This window comes from Prionailurus viverrinus, chromosome A1 (genome assembly GCF_022837055.1).
Source record: "Prionailurus viverrinus isolate Anna chromosome A1, UM_Priviv_1.0, whole genome shotgun sequence".
Taxonomy (NCBI): domain Eukaryota; kingdom Metazoa; phylum Chordata; class Mammalia; order Carnivora; family Felidae; genus Prionailurus; species Prionailurus viverrinus.
In genome coordinates this window covers 214,525,679-214,553,107 of record NC_062561.1, presented here as the reverse complement: position 1 = coordinate 214,553,107, position 27,429 = coordinate 214,525,679, and the positions used below count along the sequence as shown (strand labels likewise).

Below are 27,429 nucleotides of genomic sequence, written 5' to 3'. Positions count from 1 at the left end.
CATTCTTTTTAATTGCCGAGTAATACTCCATTGTATATATGTACCACATCTTCTTTATCCATTCATCCATTGATGGACATTTGGGCTCTTTCCATACTTTGGATATTATAGATAGTGCTACAATAAACATTAGGGTGCATGTGTCCCTTTGAAACAGCAAACCTGTATCCCGTGGATAAATACCTAGTAGTGCAATTGCTGAGTCGTGGGGTTGTTCTATTTTTAATTTTTTGAGGAACCTCCCTACTGTTTTCCAGAGTGGCTGTACCAGCCAGTGCAAAAGAGATCCTCTTTTCCGCATCCTCGCCAACATCTGTTGTTGCCCAAGTTGTTAATGTTAGCCATTCTGACAGGTGTGAGGTGGTATCTCACTGTGGTTTTGATTTGTATTTCCCTGATGCTGAGTGATGTTGAGCATTTTTTCATGTGTCTCTTGGCCATCTGGATGTCCCCTTTGGAGGAGTATCCATGTCTTTCGCCCATTTCTTCACTGGATTACTTGGTTTTTGGGTGTTGAATTTGATAAGTGCTTTATAGATTTTGGATACTAACCCTTTATCTAATATGTCGTTTGCAAATATCTTCTCCCATTCTGTTGGTTGCCTTTTAGTTTTGCTGATTGTTTCCTTCGTTGTGCAGAAGCTTTTCATTTTGGTTCATTTTTGCTTTTCTTTCCCTACTTCTGGAGACGTGTTGAGTAAGAAGTTGGTGCGGCCGAGGTCAAAGAGGTTTTTGCCTGCTTTCTCCTCGAGGATTTTGATGGCTTCCTGTCTTACATTTAGGTCTTTCATCCATTTTGAGTTTGTTTTTGTGTATGGTATAAGAAAGTGGTCCAGGTTCATTCTTTTGCATGTCTCTGTCCAGTTTTCCCAGCACCACTTGCTGAAGAGACCATCTTTATTCCATTGCATATTCTTTCCTGCTTTATCAGAGATTAGTTGGCCATATGTTTGTGGGTCCATTTCTGGGTTCTCTATTCTGTTCCATTGATCTGAGTGTCTGTTTTTGTGCCAGTACCATACTGTTTTGATGATTATAGCTTTGTAATACAGCTTGAAGTCTGGGATTGTGATGCCTCCTGCTTTGGTTTTCTTTTGCAAAATCGCTTTGGCTATTCGGGGTCTTTCCTGGTTCCATACACATTTTAGGATTATTTGTTCTAGCTCTGTGAACATGCTGGTGTTATTTTGATAGGGATTGCATTGATGTAGATTGCTTTGGTTAGTATTGACATAATAACAATATTTATTCTTCTTATCCAGGAGCATGGGATATTTTATCATTTTGTTGTGTCTTCTTCAACTTCTTTCATAAGCTTTCTATAGTTTTCAGTGTATAGATTTTTCACCTCTTTGGTTAGATTTATTCCGAGGTGTTTTATCCAGAGGAAAGTATTTTCAACCCTTGCAGCTATTTCTGTTGGTATTTGGCTTCAGACCTCCAGAAAACAGGTTACTTTGATTATTTCAGTTTTTGTTTTTCTCTCTTGCCATCCCAGTGGAAGATGTTAGTTTGGTTCTCTTCTACTGTGTGTTCACCACACACTCAAGGTTTTCCTTGCAGCCATCCTTCAAATGGCTGTGTGAAAATTTTTGGTTAGCTCCGCATTCAGTGTCTATATCATTATTGCCTTCTAAATGCTATTTGTAGTTGGCCCATATAGGCTATTACAATGATATTTCCTTTATTGCTCTGGTTTTCCTTGGGCTAAAAAAAAGTCTGTTTTTGATTGTTTGCTTAGTGTCCTACGAGCTTATAACTAAATCATCTATCAACTCTATTTTAAGCCCCCTGAAATTTTCCGGTTTGGTTATTATCTAAGCAGTTTGCGCAGCTGTCAGTCTGGATTCTTTCCCCAACACCCCCCTGTATCTCCCATTGCCTCCCTATCTCTCTCTGTCTAGATCTCTATGTGTTCGTCTTTCTTGACTTATTCTCTTGTTTTGGTGAGCACATCCTCCAGGAGTTTCTCAGAAAGGGTGGATGAGAGCTAAAGCTTGATACCTTTCATGACTGAAAATGTCTTCATTCTTCCCTTATACATTATTATGGAATTCTAGGTTGGAAATCGTTTTCCCTCAAGATTTGAAGGATTGTCTTCTAAATTCCACTGCTGCTACTAGGAAGCTGAATTGATTTGGATTCTTGACCTGTTGTTTGTTATCTGTTATTTTTTTTCCTGAAAAATTTTAGAATTTTCCTTTTGCTCCCAATATTTTAACATTTTAAAAAATTATTTTATTTAAAAAAACTGTTAATGTTTACTTATTTTTGAGAGAGTGAGAGAGAGAGAGAGAGAGAGAGAGAGAGACAGAGCACAAGCAGGGGAGGGGCAGAGAGAGAGGGAGGCACAGAATCCAAAGCAGGCTCCAGGCTCCGAGCTGTCAGCACAGAGCCTGATACGGGGCTCCATCTCATGAACCATGAGATCATGACCTGAGCTGAAGTCGGACACTTAACCAACTGAGCCACCCAGGCGCTCCTTAGAATTGTATTATTTTGATGTTCAATCTAGGCTTCCTGGATCAAAACGTTACTTTTCTTACTCTTTTTCTCCTATTTGCCACCTGTCATTTATTTATTTATTTATTTATTTATTATTTAAATTGAAGTTAGTTAACATAAAGTGTAGTCTTGGCTTCAGGGGTAGAACCCAGTGATTCATTTCTTACATATGACACCCAGTGCTCATCCCAAAGAGTGCCCTCTAACGCCCATCACCCATTGCCCATTTAATCCATCCCCCCTCCCACCTCCCCTCCAGCAGTCCTCAGTTTGTTCTCTGTATTTAAGGGTCTTCTATGGTTTGCCTCCCTCTCTGTTTTTATCATATTTTTCCTTCCCTTCCCCTGTGTTCATCTGTTGAGTTTCTCGAATTCCACATATAAGTGAAATCATATGATATCTTTCTCTGACTAATTTCGCTTAGCATAATACACTCTAGTTCCCTCCACGTTGTTGCAAATGGCAAGATTTCATTATTTTTCATCACCGAGTAGTATTCCACATATTCTTAATCCATTCATTAGTCTTTGACATTTGGGCTCTTTCCATAATTTGGCTATTGTTGATAGTGCTGCTGTAAACATTGGGATGTATGTGCCTCTTGGAATCAGCATTAAAAATTTTTTTTTAATGTTTATTTTTGGGGGGGGGACAGTGTGTGAGTGGGGGAGGGGCAGAGGGAGATGGAGGCTCAGAATCTGAAGCAGGCTCCAACCTGTGGAGCTTGAACCCACAAGCTGTGAGATCATGACCTGAGCCAAAGTCGGACACTGAACTGACTGAGCTACCCAGGTGTCCCTCGAATTAGCATTTTTGTATCCTTTGAATAAATTCCTAGTAGTGCAATTGCTGGGTCGTAGGGTAGTTCTGTTTTTAATTTTTTGAGGAACTTCCAGAGTGACTGCACAAGTTTGCATTCCCACCAGCAGTGCAAAAGGGTTCCCCTTTCTTCACACTTTGCCAGTCTCTGTTGTTTCCTGATTTAATTTTAGCCATTCTGACAGTACCACCTGTCTTTTAAAAAGAAATTCCTCTTATTTAGATATTCCTCTGACTATGCCCCAGATTTCTATTAAGTTTTGGTTTCTAATTTCTGCTATCATATTTTTGATTTTCAGCACATGGCATATCTTGCTTCACTTTCATGACATAACATCTCTTTTCCTTTTTTTTTTTTTAAAGTTTATTAATTTTGAGAGCGAGTGAGCAGGGGAAGAGCACAGAGAGAGAGGGAGAAAGATAGAGTCCCAAGCAGGCTCTGCGCTGGCAGCACAGAGCCCAATGCGGGGCTCAAACTCGTGATCCGTGAGATCATGACCTGAGCCGAAACCAAGATTCAGATGCTTAACCGAATGAGCCACCCAGGTGCTCTGAAAATATGTTTTTACTGCTGGTAAAATGTATTAGAAAATATGGATGTAGCTTTGTTGCCAAGAAGGCCTATTTGCTATTATTTCTCCCCTAATATGTGCCCTCCACAAGCAGACATGTCCCAAAAAAGGAAGGAAGAAAAGGTTGGGTCCAGCATGCCATTTTTGGTTTTAGACTCACCAATCCAACAATTTAGTCCTTTTCCTCTGGGGTGGGTGGGGGGAGAGGGATAAATGGAGGTCCATTGAGAGATGAGGAGTGTCACTCTCTCAGAGGTTGCTCCAGATGGAAACTTGAGCGGGGGGAAAAGATAGCCTCCTAACTCAGTTATGCTATCTGCTCTGTTTCTGGTTCTCTGAATTGACCTCTGTAGTCACCCCTCTGCACTTCTCTCTCTGCCCTTCTTAGAGTGATTGCAAGAACATATTGTGATCGTGAGAAGTCACTTACAGAAGAGACACTGGGAATCAGATGGTGGAGGATGCCATGGAACATCACAAGTTCTTTGGCAAAGAGAAAAATAGAGCAGAATGAAGAACACCCAGAAACTTAGGATCACACTATCATCCCCTCTTTCAGAAACTTAACAATTTGACCAAAAAACTTAGTATTTATATATTTAACTATACTTAAATACAACACAAATTGTCTTAATTGACCTTCATTTAAGCAGCCGGTAGGATTAGCTGAAGGTCTCTTTTTCTCTGTACACTTTATTGACTGTTGGTGAATGCTGGTAGTTGTATACTTCTCCTGAGTATGCCCACACTCTTCTCACACTTGTCTGTGTCCTTTCCAAGAGTTGTTGCCAAATGTGTTTATACCACTTGTACTTATTATCATAAGTATGTAATTTAATTAGATATTGTATAAACTGATGAAACATGAGTAGGAAGAGAAAGCTATTTTAGTGAAAACTATTTTAAACCTTCCGACAGATTGTATAAAGGCAAGTTGTTAAAAATAGTTGCTGTGGAGTTAGGCATGAATGAAATAGCCGTAAGAGATTAGGGAACAGCCTACAGATCGAGAAGGATTCTGCATTGTCTCTGCTCTGCTGGTGTCTGTGAGTACTTGTTCCAACTTAAACTGGATGATAATGTACATTATGGGTTTGTTTTATGCAAGAAAAAAACGATATCCTGTCCATGGACTTGGAAATTAAGATTTCCTTTTTGAGAGTTTAACTACATGGTCAACACAAAGTGGATGAGGTATAAAATAATCAAAATCGGGGCACTTAGGTGGCTCAATCGGTTGAGCATCTGACTTTGGCTCAGGTCATGATCTCACCGTCTGTGGGTTCAAGCCCCACATCGGGCTCATTGCTGTCAGTGCAGAGCCTTCTTGGGATCCTCTGTCTCTGTCTCTTTCTGCCCCTCCCCCGCTTGTGCTCGCGCGCTCTCTCTCTCTCTCTCTCTCTCAAAAATAAATAAACCTTAAAAAAAAATAATCAAAGTGTGCTTACATAGACACACTGCTGCTGTGGGTCACTCTTGCTCAGCCCAAGCAGGTACTGACATTTTAAAGAAAGAATATGTCTGTCAGAAGGTTTGGTCTTGGTGGTGATAGGAATAGGGAGGAGATGGGCCAGGACTGTAAAAATAGACAAAGAAGTGATAGAGGGGCAGGTGTTGGGCATAGCCTGTCCAGGACTTGGGGAAGCTTGTGCTCTGGCCTAACGACACCGCCTGCTCGGTCCTGGGCCAGGTATAGCACTTGTATGGCCTGGTGCCTTTGGGTGCCTGAATCCTCCAACTGACGTCCCTGAGTCTGATTTCATCCTCACTAGCATTCTACTACCTTACAATTTGGCTTATCAGTTGGCATGCCCAGGTATATGCTGACACAAATGTGTTCGTGACCACTCTGGTTATCATTGAAATCAAGTAATCTGCGTCTCAGGGTGCCTAAACACATCTGAGTTAGGGGGTGCCTGGGTGGCTCAGTCAGTTAAGCGTCTGACTTTGGCTCAGGTCATGATCTCATGGTTCGTGGGTTCAGGCCCTGCATCGGGCTCTGTGCTGACAGCCTGGAGCCCGAAGCCTGCTTCAGATTCTGTGTCCCCCTCTCTCCCTGCTCCTGCCCCTGCTCACCCTCTGTCTCTCTCTCTCTCTCTCTCAAAAATGAATAACCATTAAAAAAAAAAACCCAAAACATCTGAGTTAGGTTATTGGGACTCTGCCTCTAAGCAATGACTCTATTTTTTATGTGCTGACAGAATCAGGTTCTATATCCAGGGGTTTAGAGCCAAGCTCCAGACTATGATCAGTTGATCAAAAGCTGGTAAGAGCTGCTGGACAGTCAGCCAGAGCCTCCCAGGGCCTTCTGCAGATGCCCACTCTTGGAATCTGTGCTTTTCAAACTTGTTCAGCCTCAGCCTTGTCCTTATTGGCTGCTCTGTAGGACTCTATGGCTCTTTTGTCATTCCAGGGTCGAGAATTGAATCAGAGCTAAAACAAGGGTCTAGGTCATAATAAGCGATGAAGAGTTTCTTTGAAAGCTTCCTTGCTAAGGCACTTTGGAATTTGACTATTTATTCCAAATATATAACAATATTTCCAGGCACAGATAACACCTATCCCCACAGTTATAGACCTTTAGGAGTTTTGTATTGTTAAAACTTGTTTTTCAGAGCTTTTACCCTGCATACAGAGCCCTTTTGTGGTAAGAAATGTCAGAGTCATGATTGAACACTTTGAATTAACATGCACAGTAAACAGAATATCAAGTGCGTAAACCTTCACGTAGGTTTGTTTTACGTCTTTCAGCACCCATGCTTTTTCAAAGAACGTGTACATTGCGGAGGGCTGCATGCATGGTGATAATATGGTTATAGCCCCCAGACCTCTCCAGGGCTTCTGTTTCCATGTATGCAGCAAAACACAGTGGTCTGTGTTTTGATGGACCAGGGCCATCAACAATGATCAAATTAACTAGATAACGGCCAGGTACCCACTTCACTGTTGGCTGATGTAGCTCTTATGTGGCGGGCAACAATGTTCTGGAGCTGTTTAAAGCTTCTCAAGTTTGACAAGTGTGGGTATAAGCTGAGAGAACATGAGGTGGGGCCTGGAATTCTGTTAACTATTTCCTATATACGTTGAGACAGCTTGAGAAAAATGTTTCAAAATTCAGACAGCAGAAAGCTTATACCCCTCACTGAATCCTGATTTGCCAAATGACTGTTCTCCCTCAAACCATTCAGTTTGCTTCTTCAGGAAAATGTATTTTCCATGCTGTTAAGTATTAAAAGCAGTTGACACACTTGACTGGCTTATATTGGGTAAATCTGATGATACATTTGAGGTATTTTTAAAAAACTTTATTTTGAAGTAATTTTACACTTTTGGAAAAGATGTAAGAAAGTATAAAGAACCTTTGCACAGCCTTCACCCAGATTGTTACCAATTATTAACATTTTGCCACATATGCTTTCATTCCAAATCTCTCCCCTCCTCCTTCTCCTACTCCTCTTCAAACACACACACACACACACACACACACACACACACACTCACTCACACAATGATCTTTTTATGGACCATTTGAGAAGTAGGGCCATCATGTTCCCTTACCCGTAAATACTTAAGTCCGTGTTTCTTAAGAACAAGGGCATTCACTTACGTAACCACAGTATAAATATGAAAAGCAAAAACTTGAACACAGACGCAACACTGCTATCTAATTTACAGACTTATTCAGATTTCTCCGGTTGTCTCAATAATGCCCTTTATAGCGACACTTTTTTATTATTTTTTTTAGGATCCAGAATCACACACGGTATTTAATTTTCTGCTCCTAAAAGTCTTTTTAGTTTAGAACATTTCGTCAGGCTGTCTTTGTTTTCATGAAACTGATCCTTTTCATGAGCAGAGGACAACTATTCTATAGACGGTCCCCCAAGTTGAGTTTTTGGCCTCTCTCCTGATTAGATTTATGTTGCCCATCTGACATTTGGATCCTGGGTGTAAGCTCCTCAATGTGTTCCCATGGTTGATGATATTGGCTTCCATCACTTGGTTATGCCGGTGACCGCTTGCTTTCTCCACTGTAAAGTTACTATTCACTCCCTCTGTAATTAGTAAGTAATGAGTGAGGAGATGCTTTAAGGGCTATATTAGTACCCTGTCTCCCTCCCCTGGTTTCCGCGTCCCCACTATCCTCTGGGAAGGGGTGTTTCATGCATGTTGTTTGTTCCTCCTTCCCCAGTGGTGATCATGTGTGCAAGCAGTGACACGGTCCGGGGCATCATGCTGGCAGCGCACAAGCACGGGATGACCAGTGGAGACTACGCCTTCTTCAACATCGAGCTCTTCAACAGCTCTTCCTACGGTAAATGCTTATACCGCTTCCAGTCTCCCCTCCCTCGAAGGTGTCAAAACGAGGTCATGAGAAAGCCAGTAATTTGAATTACCTCAATAGATCTGGTTCCATAAAAAGGGTTTTAGAAATCTGTGATATTGAACACTCTGGGGACTTCTTGTAAGTTCTCATGCTTTTCTTCTCTGAGAACTCAGCAAGCAGATACCTCATACTGGTGATGGCAACAGACTTGTTTGGGAGTGAGCATAGCTCTCTCCAGTCCTCCAGATGGTTGTAAATCCAGGCCCTAAAGACCCCTCCTCAGTGTGTTTCCAACTGCAGGTTGCCACCATGATTGACTATTGGAAGAATGTTAGTGAGATTTGGGCATAATTTTTAATAGAATAGACTAGAATATATCAACATAATAGAACATGTCAAAGTGTATTACACATTGCATGTGTATTATTTCATAAAACTTTTATTTTGGAAATATAATTGTATGTGTGTATATATTTATGCATGTTACACATGTGTTTGTAATGGGTTATAGTGTGAAAGTAAAACAACTATTACTGTAAATTGAGGTAAAACATTTTAAAAGCTACTGCTCCCAGCCCCTCTTCCTTCCAGATTACTGCCCATTAAGCTTCTCCTTTGTAGAAGTTCGAGATCCATCAACACATATGATTGAAAGAATATAATTTCTTAAAATGGATCCGGGGAAGTTCCCAGTGTTCCTGTGATGGAGGGTGTTTAAGAAGGCTATGAAGATCACAGATACAAAACATTTTCTCCATATGTGATTAGGGCTCTCTCTGAAGGAGACAGTATAGAGCAATGGCACATTTTCTTAAATACTGCATCTTGACTGCTCAAAGCTGAGCAGTTATAGGGAATCATAAGTGTGCTTATCGCAAGTGGCTTGTTTATGCTGAGCTCGACTTCCCAGTTCTTGCTGTTGAGATATGGTTAGACAGGATCTAGGCATTGAAGCATCCACCTCAGTTTCCTGCTCTGATACCCTGGCTTATTCAAGCAACCCAAGCAATAGAGCATTGTGCATAAACAGATAATAAAACACAGTTCTCACAGGGTTAAACAAAAGTTGATGAAACACAAGTAGCTACAGCTTCCTGTAGTGGATAAGATTGGAGATTTGAGGCTTGTAGGGTAAACACCATGTTTTTCCTCCTTGCTGCCATGGTTGTCTTTCCCCTTCTCTTTGCATAAGCAAAGTGCTGCTTTCACTTTTTGACCACAGATCAGAATGTAATTATGTTATTGGCTATAGCATTAAGTTTACTGAGATAGTAGTAGAGACTGGTGAAAAATGAAAAACATTTATCCTGAGTTTTGTAAGTTGGTAATGCAAACATAGTATTTATTTGGAGAAAATGATGTGAATGCACAGTATAAATGGGCCAGGGCAATGCAAATATTAGGTACCAGAATTTCTTGCATCTGCAGGTAAAGCTTGTATTACTTTTCCTTGCTAATTATAATACATGAGTGTTAAGAAAATTTGAGAGAAATAGAAAATCACAGGGCAGAAAGTAAGTTACTATAATTCTGCCACCCAGCTAAAAGTATATTGATAATATGTAGAAGTATGTACGTCTTGCTTATTTTATAAAAAAACATATTTACGAAAATATTTTTTTTTTCAACGTTTATTTATTTTTGGGACAGAGAGAGACAGAGCGTGAACGGGGGAGGGGCAGAGAGAGAGGGAGACACAGAATCGGAAACAGGCTCCAGGCTCTGAGCCATCAGCCCAGAGCCGGACGCGGGGCTCGAACTCACGGACCGCGAGATCGTGACCTGGCTGAAGTCAGACGCTTAACCGACTGCGCCACCCAGGCGCCCCATGAAAATATTTTTTTTTTTTTAATTTTTTTTTTCAACGTTTATTTATTTTTGGGACAGAGAGAGACAGAGCATGAACGGGGGAGGGGCAGAGAGAGAGGGAGACACAGAATCGGAAACAGGCTCCAGGCTCTGAGCCATCAGCCCAGAGCCCGACGCGGGGCTCGAACTCACGGACCGCGAGATCGTGACCTGGTTGAAGTCGGACGCTTAACCGACTGTGCCACCCAGGCGCCCCGAAAATATTTTTTAATAAAGTGTTGATACTGTTTAAAGTGTGGCTACATAGTATTTTGTAATGCTGATATGCCATCTTTATGTAAATAGTCTGTCATTTTTCAATATGTATGCTGTTCTCAGCTTTTTACTATTAAGAACAGTCCTATATCGAGTGGCTTTGTATGTGCGTGCACACACGCACATACACATAGTTATACATACATATTATCTGTAGGATAAGTTTCTTGAAGTAGAATTTCTGGGTCAAAAGTTTTAAGTTTTGATAGATATTGCCAAGTTGACCTGTAAAGAGGTTTACCACTTTATGCTTTTGCAACAAGCTATGAGATTGTCTGTTTTTCTGCATCCTTACATCGTCTAACTTTTAAATTATTTTATATATTTGAACTTCTTTTTATGTCCATAAGCTAAGTTTTTCAGTTTCTTTATTTATGTTCTGTACCATTCTTGTTGAGTTCATTCTTAGAGGTTATGTTTTCTGGTTGTTACTATGATGGTGATCATTTCCCATTACATTTTATAATTGTAGTTGTTATGTAGATAAGCTATGAATTTTTATTTATTTATTTTAGAATTCCACATATTAAATCCTCTGTTCCAGTAGTTTTTATATAATTTTCATATAGGACAAGAGTTTTTCCCTCATTTTGAAGTTGAATATATATTTTTCTTTTCTTATTGCATTGGCAAGAACCTCCAGAATACTATTATATTATATATATAATATAATATATATATAATATATACATTATATTAATTTTTGACTTCTTGAACTGAAGCACATGTTAAGGTATCCTTTTATTTCTAGTTTCTTAAGTGTGGTTTTAAAAATTGGAAATGAGCAGTGAATGTTATCAAATACACTTGACATATACTTTTAATAGATTTCCTAATATTGAGTCCTTGCAGTATTCTTGGAATTAAGTACATTTTGTCATGATGACTTTTTTAGATGCACTGCTGATTTTATGTTTTTAGAATCTTATTTAGGATTTTTGAGTCTATATTCATGAGTGAGATTGGACAGTAGTTTTCTTGCCTTGAGGTGGTATTGCCAGTTTTAATGTCAAGTTTATATTAGCTTTATAAAATTAATCGGGACACTTTCCATTGTTTTTGTGCTCTAGAACAGTTTATATACCATAAGAATATTCCTTGAAAGATGGAAACAATTCAACTCTGTATCTGGACCTAACTTCTTTTTAGAGGTAATTTTTGAAAAACTTAAAAAAATAGTTTTGAAATAATTTTAGACTTAAAGAAAATCTGCAAAAATAATATAGAGAGTTCATGTATATCTTTTACCCAGATCCCTCTAATGTTAACAACTTAAATAACCATAGTACAATTATCAAAATAAGAATATTAACATTGGTACAATACTACTAACTAAACTACAAGTCTTATTTGAAATTTACTACCTTTCCTCCTAATGATCTTTTTCTGTTCCAGGATCCAAACCATTTAGTTGTTGTATCTCCTTAATCTTTACCAATCTGTGATATTTTCTTAATCTTTGTCACTTATGACCTGACACTTCTGATGAGTTTGTTATTTTGTAGAATGTCTCCCAGTTTGGATTTACCTGTTGTTTTCACATGGTAAGATTGAGTTTAAACTTATTTGGCAAGAGTACTACAAAAGCGATGCTCTGTCGTTCTCATTGCATTGTATTAGTGTATAATCAGTGTAATTTTGGGTCAACTTTTTAAAACATATTTTTTCCATGAATTCAGTTTTTCTGCTTCTTGAAAATTTAATTGCAGAGTTACACAGTGTACTCTATATAACCTACAACGTATCCTTGGTGTTTCTGATTAGGTACCCTTTCTTTTTCACCTGATGGTTGTCAGGTTTTGGGCTCTGGCATCAGTCTCTCTGAGGGTCTGTGCTCTTGGCAAATTGATGCAACCCTGCCCTCCCCTGCAAGTCTTAGTTTCTTCTAATGATAATAATAGTACTTACTTCTTCGTATCAGGCTGAGTAATAAATGAGATAATGTATGTGAGATACATAGAAAACTTCTTGAAACATAATGAGTGTTTAATAAATATTAGCTTTATTATTAGTGTTAGTTTGCTTTGATGATTATATATAGTACTCAAAAAATGGTAAGTTCATAAACTCTTCTTGGTATAGTTTTATAGATAAGTTCAGGCCATACATTCCATTAACAAATTAACCAACTTTATCTAATACAGCCTAGGAATGGATGTAGGTGCATTAAGAATTACATCTGCATGCAAAACTCTCACCTATAGTGATTTAAACAAATGTAGAAGTTTATCCTTTACAGAGGTGGGCAGTTGAGAGCAGAGGTGGTCGTTCCATAATGTCATCAAGGATGCAAACTTCTTCTGTTTTTTGGCACCTTTAATCTTAGTGAACGGTGTCCATCCTCAAGATCACAAGATGGTGGCTAGGACTCCAGGGATTGTGTCTTCAATCTAGGCAAGATGAAGGGGGAAAGAGACCATCTCCGTTGACTCAGTTCTGTTTGAAGGCTCTCTGGAAGCCTCTCTCATTAACTTCTTACATATCATTTGCTACCCCTAGTTGTGAGGGAGGGCAGTAAATGTGCGCTTTCAGCTGGACTCATTGTTGTCCCAAATCAATTTAGGAATCTGTTACTAATGGAGAAAGAAGAATGGATGATGGGAAACAAATGTCCATGTTTGCCACAGACCCTGAAGCCCTTTCCTCCTCAGAGTAGAAACAGTAGACAGAATGTTATGGCAGGCAGGGGGACCTGGACCAAGATTCTGGTGTCCATTATCAGTAAAGGGTCCTCTCTGAGATTCTGTGCCTGAATCACCAGATATATGTTCAGGAAAAGTTTTTCAACATCCTCCTCTCCCTGTGCTTCCTCCATACAAGTTCTAGGAAAAGGCTCTCTTTTAATTAATACTTAACTTGCCATTGGATTAAAAAAACATATGGACACTGTGTTCATATTTACTGATTACTGGATTGTTTGGTCTTGATGAGTACTCAAAAAAATTATCAGATTTGCCCAAATTATATTGTCACAGGAATTCAGAATATACTATGGGGGGTAGGGGATTCAAACGATGGAAAATAAGACCGAAAGGATAGGTTTAACAAAATCTAGAGAGAAGATGATATATATTGCCTTGTAGAGTTTTTAATAGCACCTCTTGGCATTCTTATTCATTGGCATTATTGTCTTTGGATGTAAGTTAGGTGGCAGGTTATTTAGGTGATCCTGTCCAGGACTGTAAGATTACTGTAGAGCTTTCTTGACTTCCTGATTAACTCAGAGAACACTAATTAAGGTGAAGATGAAAGTGAAGTAGAGCTAGGTGATGCACATAAATTGACTTGCTAAAAATGGAAAAATAGAAACATTGAGGAGAGATTAGATTTATTATGTTTTGCTATAAAAATAGTATATGCCCATTAAAGTCAGTTTGTGATCATGAGAAAAGAAAAAGAACTTTCATACAATCTTTGAACTGTAACATTTAGACTCTTCCTCCTCTGATCTTTCTTTCTGTGTTACTTTGTTTTTAACATTTTTGTCATCCCATTGAGTTGCTCAGTTTTAAAGCTTGGAACACCCCAAACTCTGATGAAATGAAGGTAGAGCAGGTATGGCATGGCACCAGTGTTTGAGTCTGGCTTGCATTTGAATCCTGCCACTGTTGTTTATTAGCTAAGTGGCTTGGGGCACATTAATTTCCTTGAGCCGCAGTTTCCTTGTCTGGAAGGTGGCAATCATACTTAGATCTTCTTCATGGAGTTTTTATGAGGAATAAAGAATGAAATGCTATAGGAAATGCCATTCACAATAGAATCACGCAGTAAGTGGTGCTGTTATTACTGATGGGAGGAAGACTGGACCAGCCTAGCTCATGACAAGCACTTAACACCTAGACATTCGGAGAGGGTAGAGTGAGGCAAGGTCAGTCCAGGTGAACTCCAGGCATTCATTTCTTGGATGTATTCTGTGATGTTTCAGCTTGTTATCCCAGTGTGGGTACCTTTTGCCAGTTCCAGCTCCCTGGCCACAGGAGGGCTTGATGGTGAGCAGGTTACTTCCTCTTTCACAAATATTCTGTGCCCTTACTCTAAATGCTAGCTTGGGACTCCATGATGTTTAAAACAAAACAAAGCAACACTTTCCTCACTCCTGAACCAACTTCAAAGAATCACCTTCCCTGCCCTACTTTTCACTAGCAGACTTCTTTTTCATCTTCTTGATCCCTTGCTAGGGAGCATTGAAAGAATATGACATTAGTGCTCACCACTCTGAAAGTGCCATCATCAAGGTCACCAATGACCTCACTACCAAAGCCATTGGCCTACCTCAGAACAAGTCTCTGTGCCTCTAAAGCAGTGCTGTCCAGTGAAACTTTCTGTGACGCTGCCTCTGTTCTGTTCTAGGTTGCCCAGTATGGTGGCTACTAGCCACACGGAGCCATTGAGCACCTGAAATGTGGCCAAGTGTGACCGAGGAACCAAATTTAAAATTTTATTTAATTTTAATTAATTTAAATGTAAATTGTCACACATGTGGCTGGTGGCTGCTCTATTAGGCAGCACAGCTCCAGAGAATTCTGTATTGTTTCCACCCATTTGTTTCTGGAAATCCTGTTTTTCTTTCTTTTTTTTTTTTTTAAATATAATTTATTGTCAAATTGGTTTCCATACAACACCCAGTGCTCATCCCAACAAGTGCCCTCTTCAATGCCCATCACCCACCTTCTCCTCTTCCCCACTCCCTAACCCTGTTTTTCTTGGTTTTGGTGGCACAGCATTCTTTGGTTCTCTGTTAGCTCCTCTCTGTCTCCTCTTCCTCCTCTTGCCCACTAGAAACAGCATCCACAAGGTGTCTGTGCTCAACCCTTCTCCTTCTCTTTCTTATCCAATGTGGTCACTCCCTGGTTTCACTTGAAGCCATTTGGAAATGGCATCCAATACTCTCTAGTGCTCACTCCTTTTTCTGGCGTCAGACTGCTATTTCCAACTCTAGCCTGGTGTTGTCACTTGGGCATTCTGTAGTTAGTCACCTTGGGTTGACCGTGACCTTAACTGAAGTCATTACCATTTCCACCTCATATCCCTCTTCCGCCATCTGGCTCTGCGCTTTCCTTTAATAACATCCCATTTTCCTTTCCTCTTTGGCGTCATCAGCGACGTGCCTCTCTTTTTGTTGTCCCTCACTCCCTAACTCTTCAGAGTCTTGAGATTCCTCTTGCACTGTCCTCTGCTTTTATTCTCAAGGACTCTCCCTCTTACAATTGTAAAAGCAGTAAATATTTTGTATTTATAATTTACTAGATTCAGAAAAATGCAAAAAAAAAAAGAAAAGAAAAAATTTTCCTGTAATTCTAACTACCCAAAGAGCCATGTTTGGTTTTTTGGTGTGTGACTTCCCATTAGAGCCTCTTGTAACCTCTTGCCTGGATTACTGTGGCTGTGAACCCTCCGTGTCTCCCCGTAGTAATCCATTGCTATTTCCCAAGGCATGATTCTGATCATGTCATTCTTCTGTTACAGTCGTAAATCTCTAGAGGCACCCAGTTGTCTACTGAATTAAATTTGTCCTCGCTGATGGGGCATCATGCCAAGCTAACTCTGCTTTTCCAGTGTTCAACACCCTGTGTATGGGAAATGTTACTGACATTACAATAAGAAATGCCCACAAAAGTGAGAAGTTACAGTATCGATTATGGTTGTGACAAGGGAACTATTTAGTTTGGCTCAGATTTATTTAAGCATTATTGTTTCCATTTTTTTTCTAGAAGACAAAACTCTACAGTTATTCCTCTTTGGATTGTGGTAGACAGATTTATTACATTGGATTTCACTTCTTTCAGAAAAGAGTGTTTTCCAGTTTCATAACAGAGATAGTTACTGTTTCCAGTTGTATATGTATTTTCTAATTCCACAGAATAAAACCCTTTAGGGTTAAGTATTTTCTTTCTTCTGTGTTTGGAGAATACTCTTTCCCGGAGCTTAGAAACTCTGACCCTCTTTGCCTACAAAATACCATTCCTTTTGAGTCTTGGTATCTCAAATCAATTATAAATGAATCAATAAGTATTGATTGCATGCTTATAAGAAATGGGTTCCTCTTTGGGATGAAGAATGTTCTGGACATTCTTAGAATTGGGGGTCTTCCTGGCAAATGGATCTGGCTCCTTAACAGAGACTGTGTTGCCTGGGTCTTGAGCACCCGCTGGGTCCCCTGGCTGGTGGCAGTGGCTGTAACTCACTCACTACGGGCACAGCTGCCGTGCATGTTGCCGCTTCCTTGGTGTTTGGGAGGTTTCATATGAAGGAGGAGGACTTTGTCAAGTTTTGTTTGGTGGCTTGAAATTTAATCTGTGCTCATTGAGAGTGGATCTAGTCCTTAATGAATTCTGTCCTCAGCTCTGTCTTATTTATCTTTTAACAGCTCCCTGGCACAGAGTAAGCAATTAATAAATGGTTGCTATTAATAGGATTATGGTTATACAGATGCCCCCACAAATAAATTCTTTGCCTCTGCCTTTTCTCATGCTCTAGACTGAGGCTCCCAGCTGCCTACTTGATGTCATACACATTTGCACCTTTGCCTGTGCCACAGGCTCTGCCAAGTACGCCTTTCCATCCTGCTCTCCTTCTATTAAAATCCTATTCACACATTTAGGACCAGCCGATACCTGCTCCTCCACCTCCCTCGAAACCATCCCCCTTAGGAGTGTGGGAGCCTCTTGCCTCTTCCTCTACCCTCTGCATTGTTTCTTTGTATTCCCCCGCCTCCTGCTATAGTAAGCTAACTGTTACCCTGTAATAACTTCAGTTATTTACGTGTCTATTTCTGAATCCCTCTTTTTTTTTTTTTTTTGAGAGAGAGAGAGAGAGAGAGAGAGAGAGAGAGAGAGAGAGAAGGGGAGAGAGGCTCCCAAGCAGGTGCCACACCCAGTGTGGAGCTTAACGGGGGGCTTAATCTTATAGCTGTGAGATCATGACCTGAGCCGAAACCAAGAGTCAGATGCCCAGCTGACTGAGCCACCCAGGTGCCCCTCTAAACCCCTCTGTGATGGTGGTGGAGACTGTTCAAGACATTCATGACGTGTCCTGTGCTGGCTATCACAGAACCTTGTGTGTGGTATACAGTTAGTTAATGTTTGTCTGATTTAAGCTGTGGTAGAAGTTCCAGAGCCACCGACTGTTTATGGAGCTTTGTCTATAAGAGCAGAGTGAGTGCCCCGAGTCCTGGCTGCACACTCCCCAGACATCCTCACTGCTTAGCTGCTGGGCTCCACGTGTCCACTGTGGACTAGGGGCTTGGTGTGAACAACTGACTTTGATGTTGAACTCTAGCGGGCTGAATTCCTTGTTGTATTTCCAGAGATCTGTAGGGGTCATAATGGTAATTCATAGAAACAACAGTTTATTGCCACATGTTGGAAGCCCATGTTTCCTTTTGGGGTCCTGCAGGCCACATATTTCCTCAAAAATGAAATCATAACTAGAAGAGTAATGATTCTTATCCATGTAATCTGCCTTTGCTTTTGTGAGAGGGAGTGCTGTGAAGCAGGGAGGACCCAGTTTCTTCTCAATGCCTCAGTTTCCTCATCTGTAACATAGGATAATGTGCCCGAATCACAGAGAGTCTTGTAAAGATTCAATGAGTTTATATGTATAAAGTGCTCAATAAACAGAGCTTTTATTGTTATATATGTCCAATCAATGTTAGCAATTTTAATTTTGTTACTATTGATGCACTGACGAATATTGTCCAAAAAATAATTGTTATGGTGCTCCCAACACTACAGAGATATAAACCCTCGTGTTCACCTGAGCTGCTTTTATTCTGAAGAGATTCCAGAAATATTTCAAAGAATATCAATAATGTCAAACTTTTCCCTGTGAATGGTGCCAGCTTTATCATACTTGTGCATAAGTCTTGTGCACAAGACTTGTGTTGTCACACATAGACTCCCCTGTCATTCCACATCTACATAACATCAGGTTTGTTGCACAGTAGTAACAACTCGGTTGACCTCCACGGTTGATTGTAGGTATTAAAAAAATGTGAATGGAAAGGAAGATAAATTTACTTCTTACTCCTCCAGTGCTGGATTCTCAGGTGCTGAAAATTACAGTTATGTGGTTGAGGCAGTGAAGTCCACAGTGCTTTTATGTTCCTCTCCCATTTCAAAGGAACACGTGTCCAAAAGGCCTTCTTCTCCTTTGAGGATCTTGATGTGGTCACGTTATATCCAAGTGCAGAACTGTGACAATACCGCTTGCCCCAGCTGCCAAAAGTAACATGTAGTGACACGCTGCAGCTGAAGAGGGAGAATGATCCCTTTATGGTGACTGCCTTGGAATTATAAATATTTTTCTTTCTCTGTAGGAGATGGCTCGTGGAAGAGAGGAGACAAGCATGACTTTGAAGCTAAGCAAGCATACTCATCCCTCCAAACAATCACTCTACTGAGGACAGTGAAACCTGAGTTTGAGAAGTTTTCCATGGAGGTGAAAAGTTCTGTTGAGAAACAAGGACTCAATGAGGAGGATTATGTAAGTGCTTGATTATGAGCCGAGACCTTCAGCATCCCGAAAACAGTCTTCTAATTAAATCAGAGGTGACAGTGTCCTATTCTGAACCATTCAAAAATCCCTAGGTTCACGTCTGAATGTCACTGAACTTTTCGCCTTTTTTTTTCTGACCAGTTCCCCCCTCCTCCATGTCCGTCACCCCACTTTTCCAACTGCTGCAGGAAGGAGAATTGCTTTCTGTGGGTACTTGTGGCCACGCTGAGCAGATGTCTGTAGACTTCCAAGGCTTATTCGACTGGGAGCATGGTGGGGGAGAAGATGGACGAAGGAATGCCAAAGTTTTGCATGCCTAATTTTTCCAAAGCTTGATGGCATAAGATATTTTGGGTTTTAGAAGGCTCTTTCTTTCGGCCATCTTTTTGGCGACTCTGCTTTTCTCTCCTGTGGTAGCGTCACTTCCCCTTGGGTATTCTCGAGCTTCCCACTCCATCAGTGGTGTTTTACTGATGCATTTTCCGAGGGTGGACTAGGGTCAGAAGCTTTGGCCACACTAAGGATTGAGCAGAGAACTCATCTGAGAGGTGGCACCAAAGACAGCCGGCCACACCTCACTTGGTGCCATTGTTTTGCTGCTTCTGGTGTACTTTGCTATGCGGGCGCTCAAACTCTGTGTCCTTCCAGCAAATTCTTTCTCAGAGCAGGGTGAGCAGTGCACTCCTCAGGCTGGTTGGGGGGTTGTGTGTGTGCCGGTTTTCAAAACTGTTCATTCCACAGTGTCCAAAGGGGAAAAGGAGCACCTTCTTAATGATAGATATATGGCTTTGGATAGTCCTTGCCCAAAGTGGATAATGACCATCTTCGTAAGACGAGCCTCATTTGGTCCCTTCCAAACAGGGCCTCTCTTGATTTCCTTATTTGAAGGAGTACAGGGTGCAGACATTGTCCTCAGACCTACATTCAGAGCTTGAGTTGAACACTTTTTAGGAGTGTGATCTGGGGCAAATCACACAGTCTTTGTCCAAACTACTGGCTCCCTGTTGGAAGGATTACAGATAATCTATCTGAAGCTTTTAGTGCTATCCGCATCACAAAGTTGGAGCTCAATAAATGAGGCCTCTTTTATGCTATTATTATATTATACCTGTCTTTGTAAGAATGATTTGCTATCAAATAACGTATAAAAGTTCTCATAAATATATTTATTCATGGCTTAAATGCTATATATGTGTATAATATACATATGCATACATACTGGATGGTTCTGATTTAGAAAGCCAAAAGGTGTGTGTATATGCAAATGTGAGCCATGTATGTAATTTAAAATTTCTAGTAGCTATATTTTTTAAATGATTTCAGGAATAGGATTTAGCGATTTATCACTTACATATAACAGCCAGTGCTCATCCCAACAAGTGCCCTCCTTTTAATGCCTCTTGCCCATTTAGCACGTCCCCCCACCCAACATTCCTCCAGCAACTGGCAGTTTGGTCTCTGCATTTAAGAGTCTCTTATGGTTTGTCTCCCTCTCTGTTTTTATATTATTTTTGCTTCCCTTCCCTTACGTTCATCTGTTTTGTATTTTAAATTCCACATAGAAGTGAAATCATGTGATATTTGTCTTTCTCTGATTTATTTTGCTTAGCATTAATACACCCTAGTTCCATCTCTGTTGTTGCAAATAGCAAGATTTCATTCTTTTTGATCACTGAGTAATATTCCATTGTAAGTATATACCGCATCTTCTCTATCCATTCATCAGTCAATGGACATTTGGGCTCTTTCTATAATTTGGCTATTGTTGATAGTGCTGCTATAAACATTGGGGTGCATGTTCCCCTTCAAAACTAGTAGCTACATTTTTTAAAAGTTAAAATAACCAGGTCAAATTAATTTGAATAATACATTTTATTTAACTCACATATAAAATGTTCTTTCAACATTTAATCAATATAAAAATTATGGATGAGATTATATATTCTTTTTTATTATATAAAGTCTTTGAAATTCAGTGTGTGTTTTACCCTAATAGCATATCTAAATTCAGTTCAAATGCTCAGTAGTCATGTGACTAGTGGCTACCATATTGGAGAGTGGGTTCTGAATAATGAAAGTAGAACTTTTGCAATAGAGACCAAGTTGAAGGAAACCTATGATAGTATTGTCATTATCCAAATCCTTTGCCTCAGGAATAGGAAAGAATGTAAAGGGCACTGAGCACATTTTGTTTGGCCTCCTACCTGAGGCTGTTGAAGTTAAAGTATTACAGTAGAGGCTGTCCAACATAATGATACTTCTTGGGCAAAAGAAGTATGTATCTTTGTACCTGCTACAAAGATCCATAACATATTCCAAACCATGTGTCAGTGCTTTAGAGATTAGTTGTAGTTGTGGATTTTAATACTGCTTCCCTCTGATGATGGGATCATTAAAACTGACTTTATAAATAAATAAAAATTATGAGTAGAAATTAGAGCTCGTTATAGTAATTTATTCCAGTTCTGAAAATATGTCTACTTTTCATACTTACGTGTGTTTTAGTTGGGCTCTTTTGAGTTCATCAGGTTAGTTTAGACAGGAGGTTGTGGGGGCTATTGTGGGAGAGGGAGCTGTGGGAGCCAAAGACCCAGGAGCTGGTGCAGCTGGGACTCACAGGTGTGAGACTTTGCTCTAATGCAGCAGGAGATGTTTAGCACAACTAGAAAGACTTAGTGGTCTTCATTCTAGGGCTCAGCTCCTTTCTAGGTCATTCTGCTTCTCTTCTTTGTACTAATGGGTTGTCTTATCTCTTTACTTAGAATTTCAGTTCATGACACTCATCATGGGCTCTTCGGCCTCTGCTATCAATTTCAAATCCAGCAACTTTGGTGGAATCTCTTATTAGTTCTAAAATTTACCACTTATTCTTTGAACAATCACATGGCTTGTGGATAGAGACAATTTTCTTTCTTTTCAATTCTTCTCCTAAGTATGCTTAATTGAAGGTATACTTCATTAAATTAAGCATATTAAATTAAGTACATTTTATTAAAACTTTTAATGGCACTGGCTAGGATTCCAGTACAGAATTGAATATAAGCAGTGATAGTGGACATCCCTGCCTTGTTCTTAACTTTACTACAAAGAACATATAACACATTTCATATCTGTTCATATCACTGTTTAAACATAATGTTGAGTGTGAAGTTTTTGGGAGAGTCCTTAGATTATGGAAGTTCCCTTCTATTCTTTGTTGGTGGAGTTTTGTTTTGTTTTGAAAGAATTACATATTTTGTTGGAAAAACTGAAACGAAAATAGCATAGCAAGCATCGAAATTTATATAATGTAGGTTTAAGTTTATATAATATAGGTTAGGGGAAAGGCTTTGGACACAGGTTAAAAAAATTTTTTTTAACGTTTATTTGAGAGAGAGAGAGAGAGCAAGCAGGGGAGGGGCAGAGAGAGGGAAACAGAATCCCAAGCAGGCTGCACGCTGTCAGTGCAGAGCCCGATGTGAGGCTGGATCTCACAAACTGTGAGATCATGACCTGAGCTGAAATCAAGAGTCAGACACTTAACTGACACCCCCAGACACAGTTTTTATTGTAGGCACTGTAAATTGGAATATATCGTTGACACTATGTCATATATGTTAGTATTGTATTCATCATATTTAGCATGTTGGCAGCATCCCTGGAAAGGTCGTGATATTCTCAAAATGCGAAAATTTGAGGGGCGCCTGAGTGGCTCAGTCAGTTGAACATTCGATTTCAGGTCAGGTCACGATCTTACAGGTTTGTAAGTTTAAGCATTGTGTCAGGCTCTGTGCTGACAGCTCAGAGCCTGGAGCCTGCTTCAGATTTTGAGTCTCGCTCTTTTTGTCCCTCCCCCACTGGCTTTCTCTCTGTCTCTCTCAAAAATAAATAAACATTAAAAAAATGAGAAAAATGCAAAAATTTGAAACTTTAAATTTTTATAAGGCTATACTAAAACATTGGGAGGTTGGAATGGTATAATTTTTTAAGTAAAATTACTATCCTATATTTTTAACTTAACAAATTTTGATGGATTAATGCAATTTTGTGTCCAAAAAATTGATCTCCTTTCTCTTCCTCTCTCCCTTTTCCCCTCCATTTTCATCCTTTGTCCTCTCTTTTAAAATTTGAGTTGTTATTGAGATAATTGCAGAGGTACATGCAGTTTTAAGATGTAATACAGAGAGATCACTTGTATACATTGCCCAATTTCCTCCATTGGTAACATTTTGGAAGATTATATATATACGATCACAATACAGATATTGACACTGACCTTACTCAGCTTTCCTCAGTTTTATTTGTACTCCTGTGTGTGTGTGTGTGTGTGTGTGTGTGTGTGTAACATAGTATATGCATATTAAGTTCTATGCAGTTTTATCACCTGTGTAGGTTGGGGGTGTTTGAATTTTATCAAATGCCTTTTCTGTATCTGCTGAGATAATCAGATGGTTTCCTCTTTATTCTATTATAATGTAATGAGTTACATTACTAAATTTTCCTCTTTTCCAGTTTTATTGAGCTATAATTGATATATAACATTGTATAAATTCAATGTTTGATATATGCACATACTGCAAAATGCTTACCACAGTAAGTTTAGTTAATATCCATAACCTTGCATAGTTACAAACTTTTTTCTTGTGATGTGTTTAAAAAAATTTTTTTTAATGTTTATTTATTTTTGAGAGAGAGAGAGAGAGAGAGCAAGCCCTAGCGGGGGAGGGGCAGAAAGAGAGGGAGACACAGAATCTGAACTCGGGAATGCGAGATCATGACCTAAGCCAAAGTTGGACGCTTAAGACTGAGCCACTCAGGCGCCCCTCTTGCGATGAGTTTTAGGGTCTAGTATCTTTGTAACTTTCAAATATACAATACAGGATTGCTAACTATAGTCATCATACTGTACATTAGATTCCCAGAACTTATTTATCCTATAACTGCAAATTTTTGTACCTTTTAATGACCTGCATTACTAGATTTTTCTAATTTTAATAATGTCTGCACTCCTGGCATAATTCTGGTCGCTCTACACTTCAAGACTTTGAGCTTTTCTACTTCCCAGGTTGTATAGTGGAGAATAACAGGCTATTTGCTGCCTGTACATTAGCATCTCTGGGTCAAATATCTACTCTTGTTTCCCTTGTTTTTGGTGGGTGGTTTGGTGGGTGCATGTGTGTGGTGTATAGAAAATCAGATTGCTGGAGCACCTGGGTGGCTTAGTCAGTTGTGTCCAGCTTTGGCTCAGGTCATGATCTCTTGGTTCGTGAGTTCAAGCTCCGCATCAGACTCTGTGCTGACAGCTCAGACCCTGAAGCTTGCTTCAAAATCTATGTCTCCCTTTCTCTCAGCTCTTCCCTGGCTCATGCTTTGTTTTTCTCTCTCTCAAAAATAAATAAAAACATTTAAAAAGTTAAAAAAGAGGATTATTTAAAAAAAAGAAAATCAGATTACTTAGGGCTCTTTTATCATTGGGGCTGTGGGTGTTGCATGTACTGTAATAGTCATTAGTACAAGTGTCTTATGATATTTATACCATTCCTATAGGTAATATAAAAATATTTTTAAAAGTATATTTGTTTTCTTACTATTGAACCTACTGGAGACCTGTTCCATTCTGATACATCATGTTTTAGTAGGGCCCACGGGCACCACTGGAGATGGTGTAACCTGATGGTTAAATATGCAGGCTGGGGGTGTCATAGACCTGGCTCTGTCTCTTACAGTTCTTATCTTGGGCACATTTCTGAAACTCTGTGCATTAGTTTACTGACTCTAAAATGGGGATAATAATTTTTAACTGACAAGGCTGTTGAAAGAACTCAAGGATTGTATATAAATATTACTTAACACAATGTCAGGCATTTAGTAAATATTCAATGGATGATAGCTATTATTTCTCTTACTCTTGTTTCTTATACTCCAGACCAAAGTGTATGATGCTCCTGCATGCCTGCCGTAACTAGTACTTGTACTTAACCTTCAGATCTCAGCTCAGATACCATCGTCTCCGTATGTGTCTTTCCTGACGCTCCAAACTATCTTATGGCACTCTGATCCTTACCATCATAGACTCGCAGCTAGGTGGGGAATTTTCTTTTTAAAAATTTTTTGGAATGTTTATTTATTTTTGAAGGAGAGAGAGAGACAGAGTGTAAGCAGAGGAGGAGCAGAGAGAAAGGGAGACACAGAAAGCGGGCTCCAGGCTCTGAGCTGTCAGCACAGAGCCCAATGTGGGGCTCGGACCCACAAACCGTGAGATCATGACCTGAACTGAAGTCGGACAACTAACCAACCGACTGAGCCACCCAGGCGCCCCATCAGCCCCACAGCTAGCCCCATCAGCTATGTGTGGGATTTTATAATTAAATCTTGCCTCTTCTACCAGACTGTCACCTCTGTGAGAGCAGGAACTATGTCTGTTTCTGTTTATTCTTGCATCCTTTTGCTGTATGCTTGGCACAAAGGAAGCAGCCAATACACTTAAGCTTTTATTATTATGCTTATTAGTTTAGTTATTATTAAACCAGAAGGACATCAAATTCAACCTACTCCTTGCATGGTGACGGAAAGGTAGAAACTGAGGTCCAGTCAGGTGAGGTGGCCTTTCCAAATGTAACCTGTATGCTGCAATCAATATAGCAATGGTGAGTGTTGAATAAATCCTATGCCTAGACCTTGTTAGGTCCACAAAACCAGGAGTTCAGTTTCACTTGTCCTGTGGGAGATGGTATTGGGAGACAGTAATGGGTTTTCACAATGGGGATTCTGAAGACCCTCTAGCAGTCATTAGAAATCTAAAGTTAGAAGTAAAGCTCTGCTGGAGAGGCCCTCAAGTAGCAAAGGGGCTCCCAGCGTGGCTCAGACAAGTATTTGCAGAGTGCCTGCCTGGCTTTCTCTAGTGGTTTTATTGTGTTGCCCACATGGGCAGTGGCTCTGACTCAAGGATATCTTAATGGGTGTTTGGCCTTTGCCATGTGAGTGGTTCCAATTCTGGGGCACTGGTATTTGGTTTTAGAATGCACTGTGTGGTGGCCAAGCCAAGATTAGTTGCATCCCCTGAATCCTGGTTCAGTGACTTTCTTTTTCCACTACATCAGTCTGACCCTTTTATTAACAACATGCCCACTATGGGGAGTGAACCCGTGACTTGAAGATGAAGTGTCTCAAGCCCGACAAGTGAGTCTGGCAGGCAACACAGGCTGAAGGACTTCTCCTCTTTTCTTGCAGACTGCCTCCCCAAATATACACTTTTAAAATACCAATTTCTCCTTACTCTTTCACACACTTCACAAAATCTGCTGGGACTCCGTCTCTTCTTCATCAGAAGCAACCTGTATTTACTGTTTTCTTCTGGAGTGTAAATCCTTATTTCTTAGATCATGAGATGTTGTTTACTGAGTGCTCCAGAGAACATGGCTGTGAGCTTGATCTGTGACCATGCGGTGGTCCCATCTGGGGTGAGATCCTCATCACCTACAAATTCTTAAGCAGGTATATAAATATCCATGGCCACGAGCTCTGGAAGCCCACAAGATCTGCATTTCTATGCCAGGATGGATATTAAACATTACGTGCCTCAGTGTAAAGCATTCTCATACACTGACGATACTCACAGAGATGTGGACCATTTATCTTGTAGCAGACCATATGTGGTGCATATGTGAAAATATCCATGTTTCTAGAGAAATGACATTAAACACAATGGAGTGGGTTCATTTAGTTCTTTAGTGAGAAGTTCCTTCCAAATTCATCCAAGTTTCCATGACCTCTTTAAGTGGATAATGATCTCTTGACTTAGTGTGCATTAACTCTATACTTATGTACAAACTTTTGTGTGTAAGTGAACATGTGCGTATTTCTAGAGAGAGGGGCCAGAACCCCCCACTTGATTCTTAATGGGGTCAGTGTCACAAAAAAGTAAGAATCATTGAACTAGATGATGGCTAGTCAGCATGCCATTTGCCCAATTATTGTCTGAAGCCCCTTTTATTCTCATGGATAGGGCACAACACGGTGTATGCACTGCTGCACTGAGAAATCACTCCCCTGGAAGAAAATGAAGAAACACTTAAATGCTTGAATATTTACTAATCTTAAATTTGAGAAACATTAGTTTTATTGCTGAGATGAAAGAGATACCAAGTCATTCCTTCCTTCCTTCATTCTGGGCTAGGGAGTCAGTCTAGTCTTTCCAATTCCTAGTGTTTTCACACTGTCTTTAAGAGGTAGACTCAAATTTGTCCTTGCTACTATTTCTCGGTTTAGGCTGAGCCAGTGTTGGAGACATCTCTTCCCCTCTGGCAGCCTGTCTGACTTCTCAGTCGTGTAAATCCCACTCTTGGCCTTGCCCCTTTCTCCCTATTGTGTTTGGCACTTCTGAAGCCCATTCACTGGCTGGCTTCACGAGCTGTTGGCTCTGCCTTTGGGTGAAGCTCACCTTCTTTCCCTGATGTTGTTGTTGTTTAAATCAAAATAATATATGCCATTCTAGATTGACTATAACAAGTGAAAAAAAGAAACAGACTGAATTAAAAATAAATTTATGGTACTGTATGAGTTGTAGACAAACAGGAGTGTCCTGTTCCTCTCTATTCCTGACTTCCA

The 27,429-nt window shown here is 40.0% G+C and overlaps 1 protein-coding gene across 2 annotated transcripts in view; it reads left to right on the top strand.

The window, feature by feature from the left end:
• The window catches only part of NPR3 (natriuretic peptide receptor 3), a 72,935-nt gene that overhangs the window by 6,550 nt on the left and 38,956 nt on the right, over positions 1-27,429 (top strand). For both annotated transcript variants that reach the window (XM_047876588.1, XM_047876582.1), the window contains exons 2-3: positions 8,089-8,211; positions 18,665-18,831. In XM_047876588.1, coding sequence (XP_047732544.1) covers positions 8,089-8,211; positions 18,665-18,831 — 290 coding nt within the window. The remainder of the gene's footprint in view (positions 1-8,088; positions 8,212-18,664; positions 18,832-27,429) is intronic.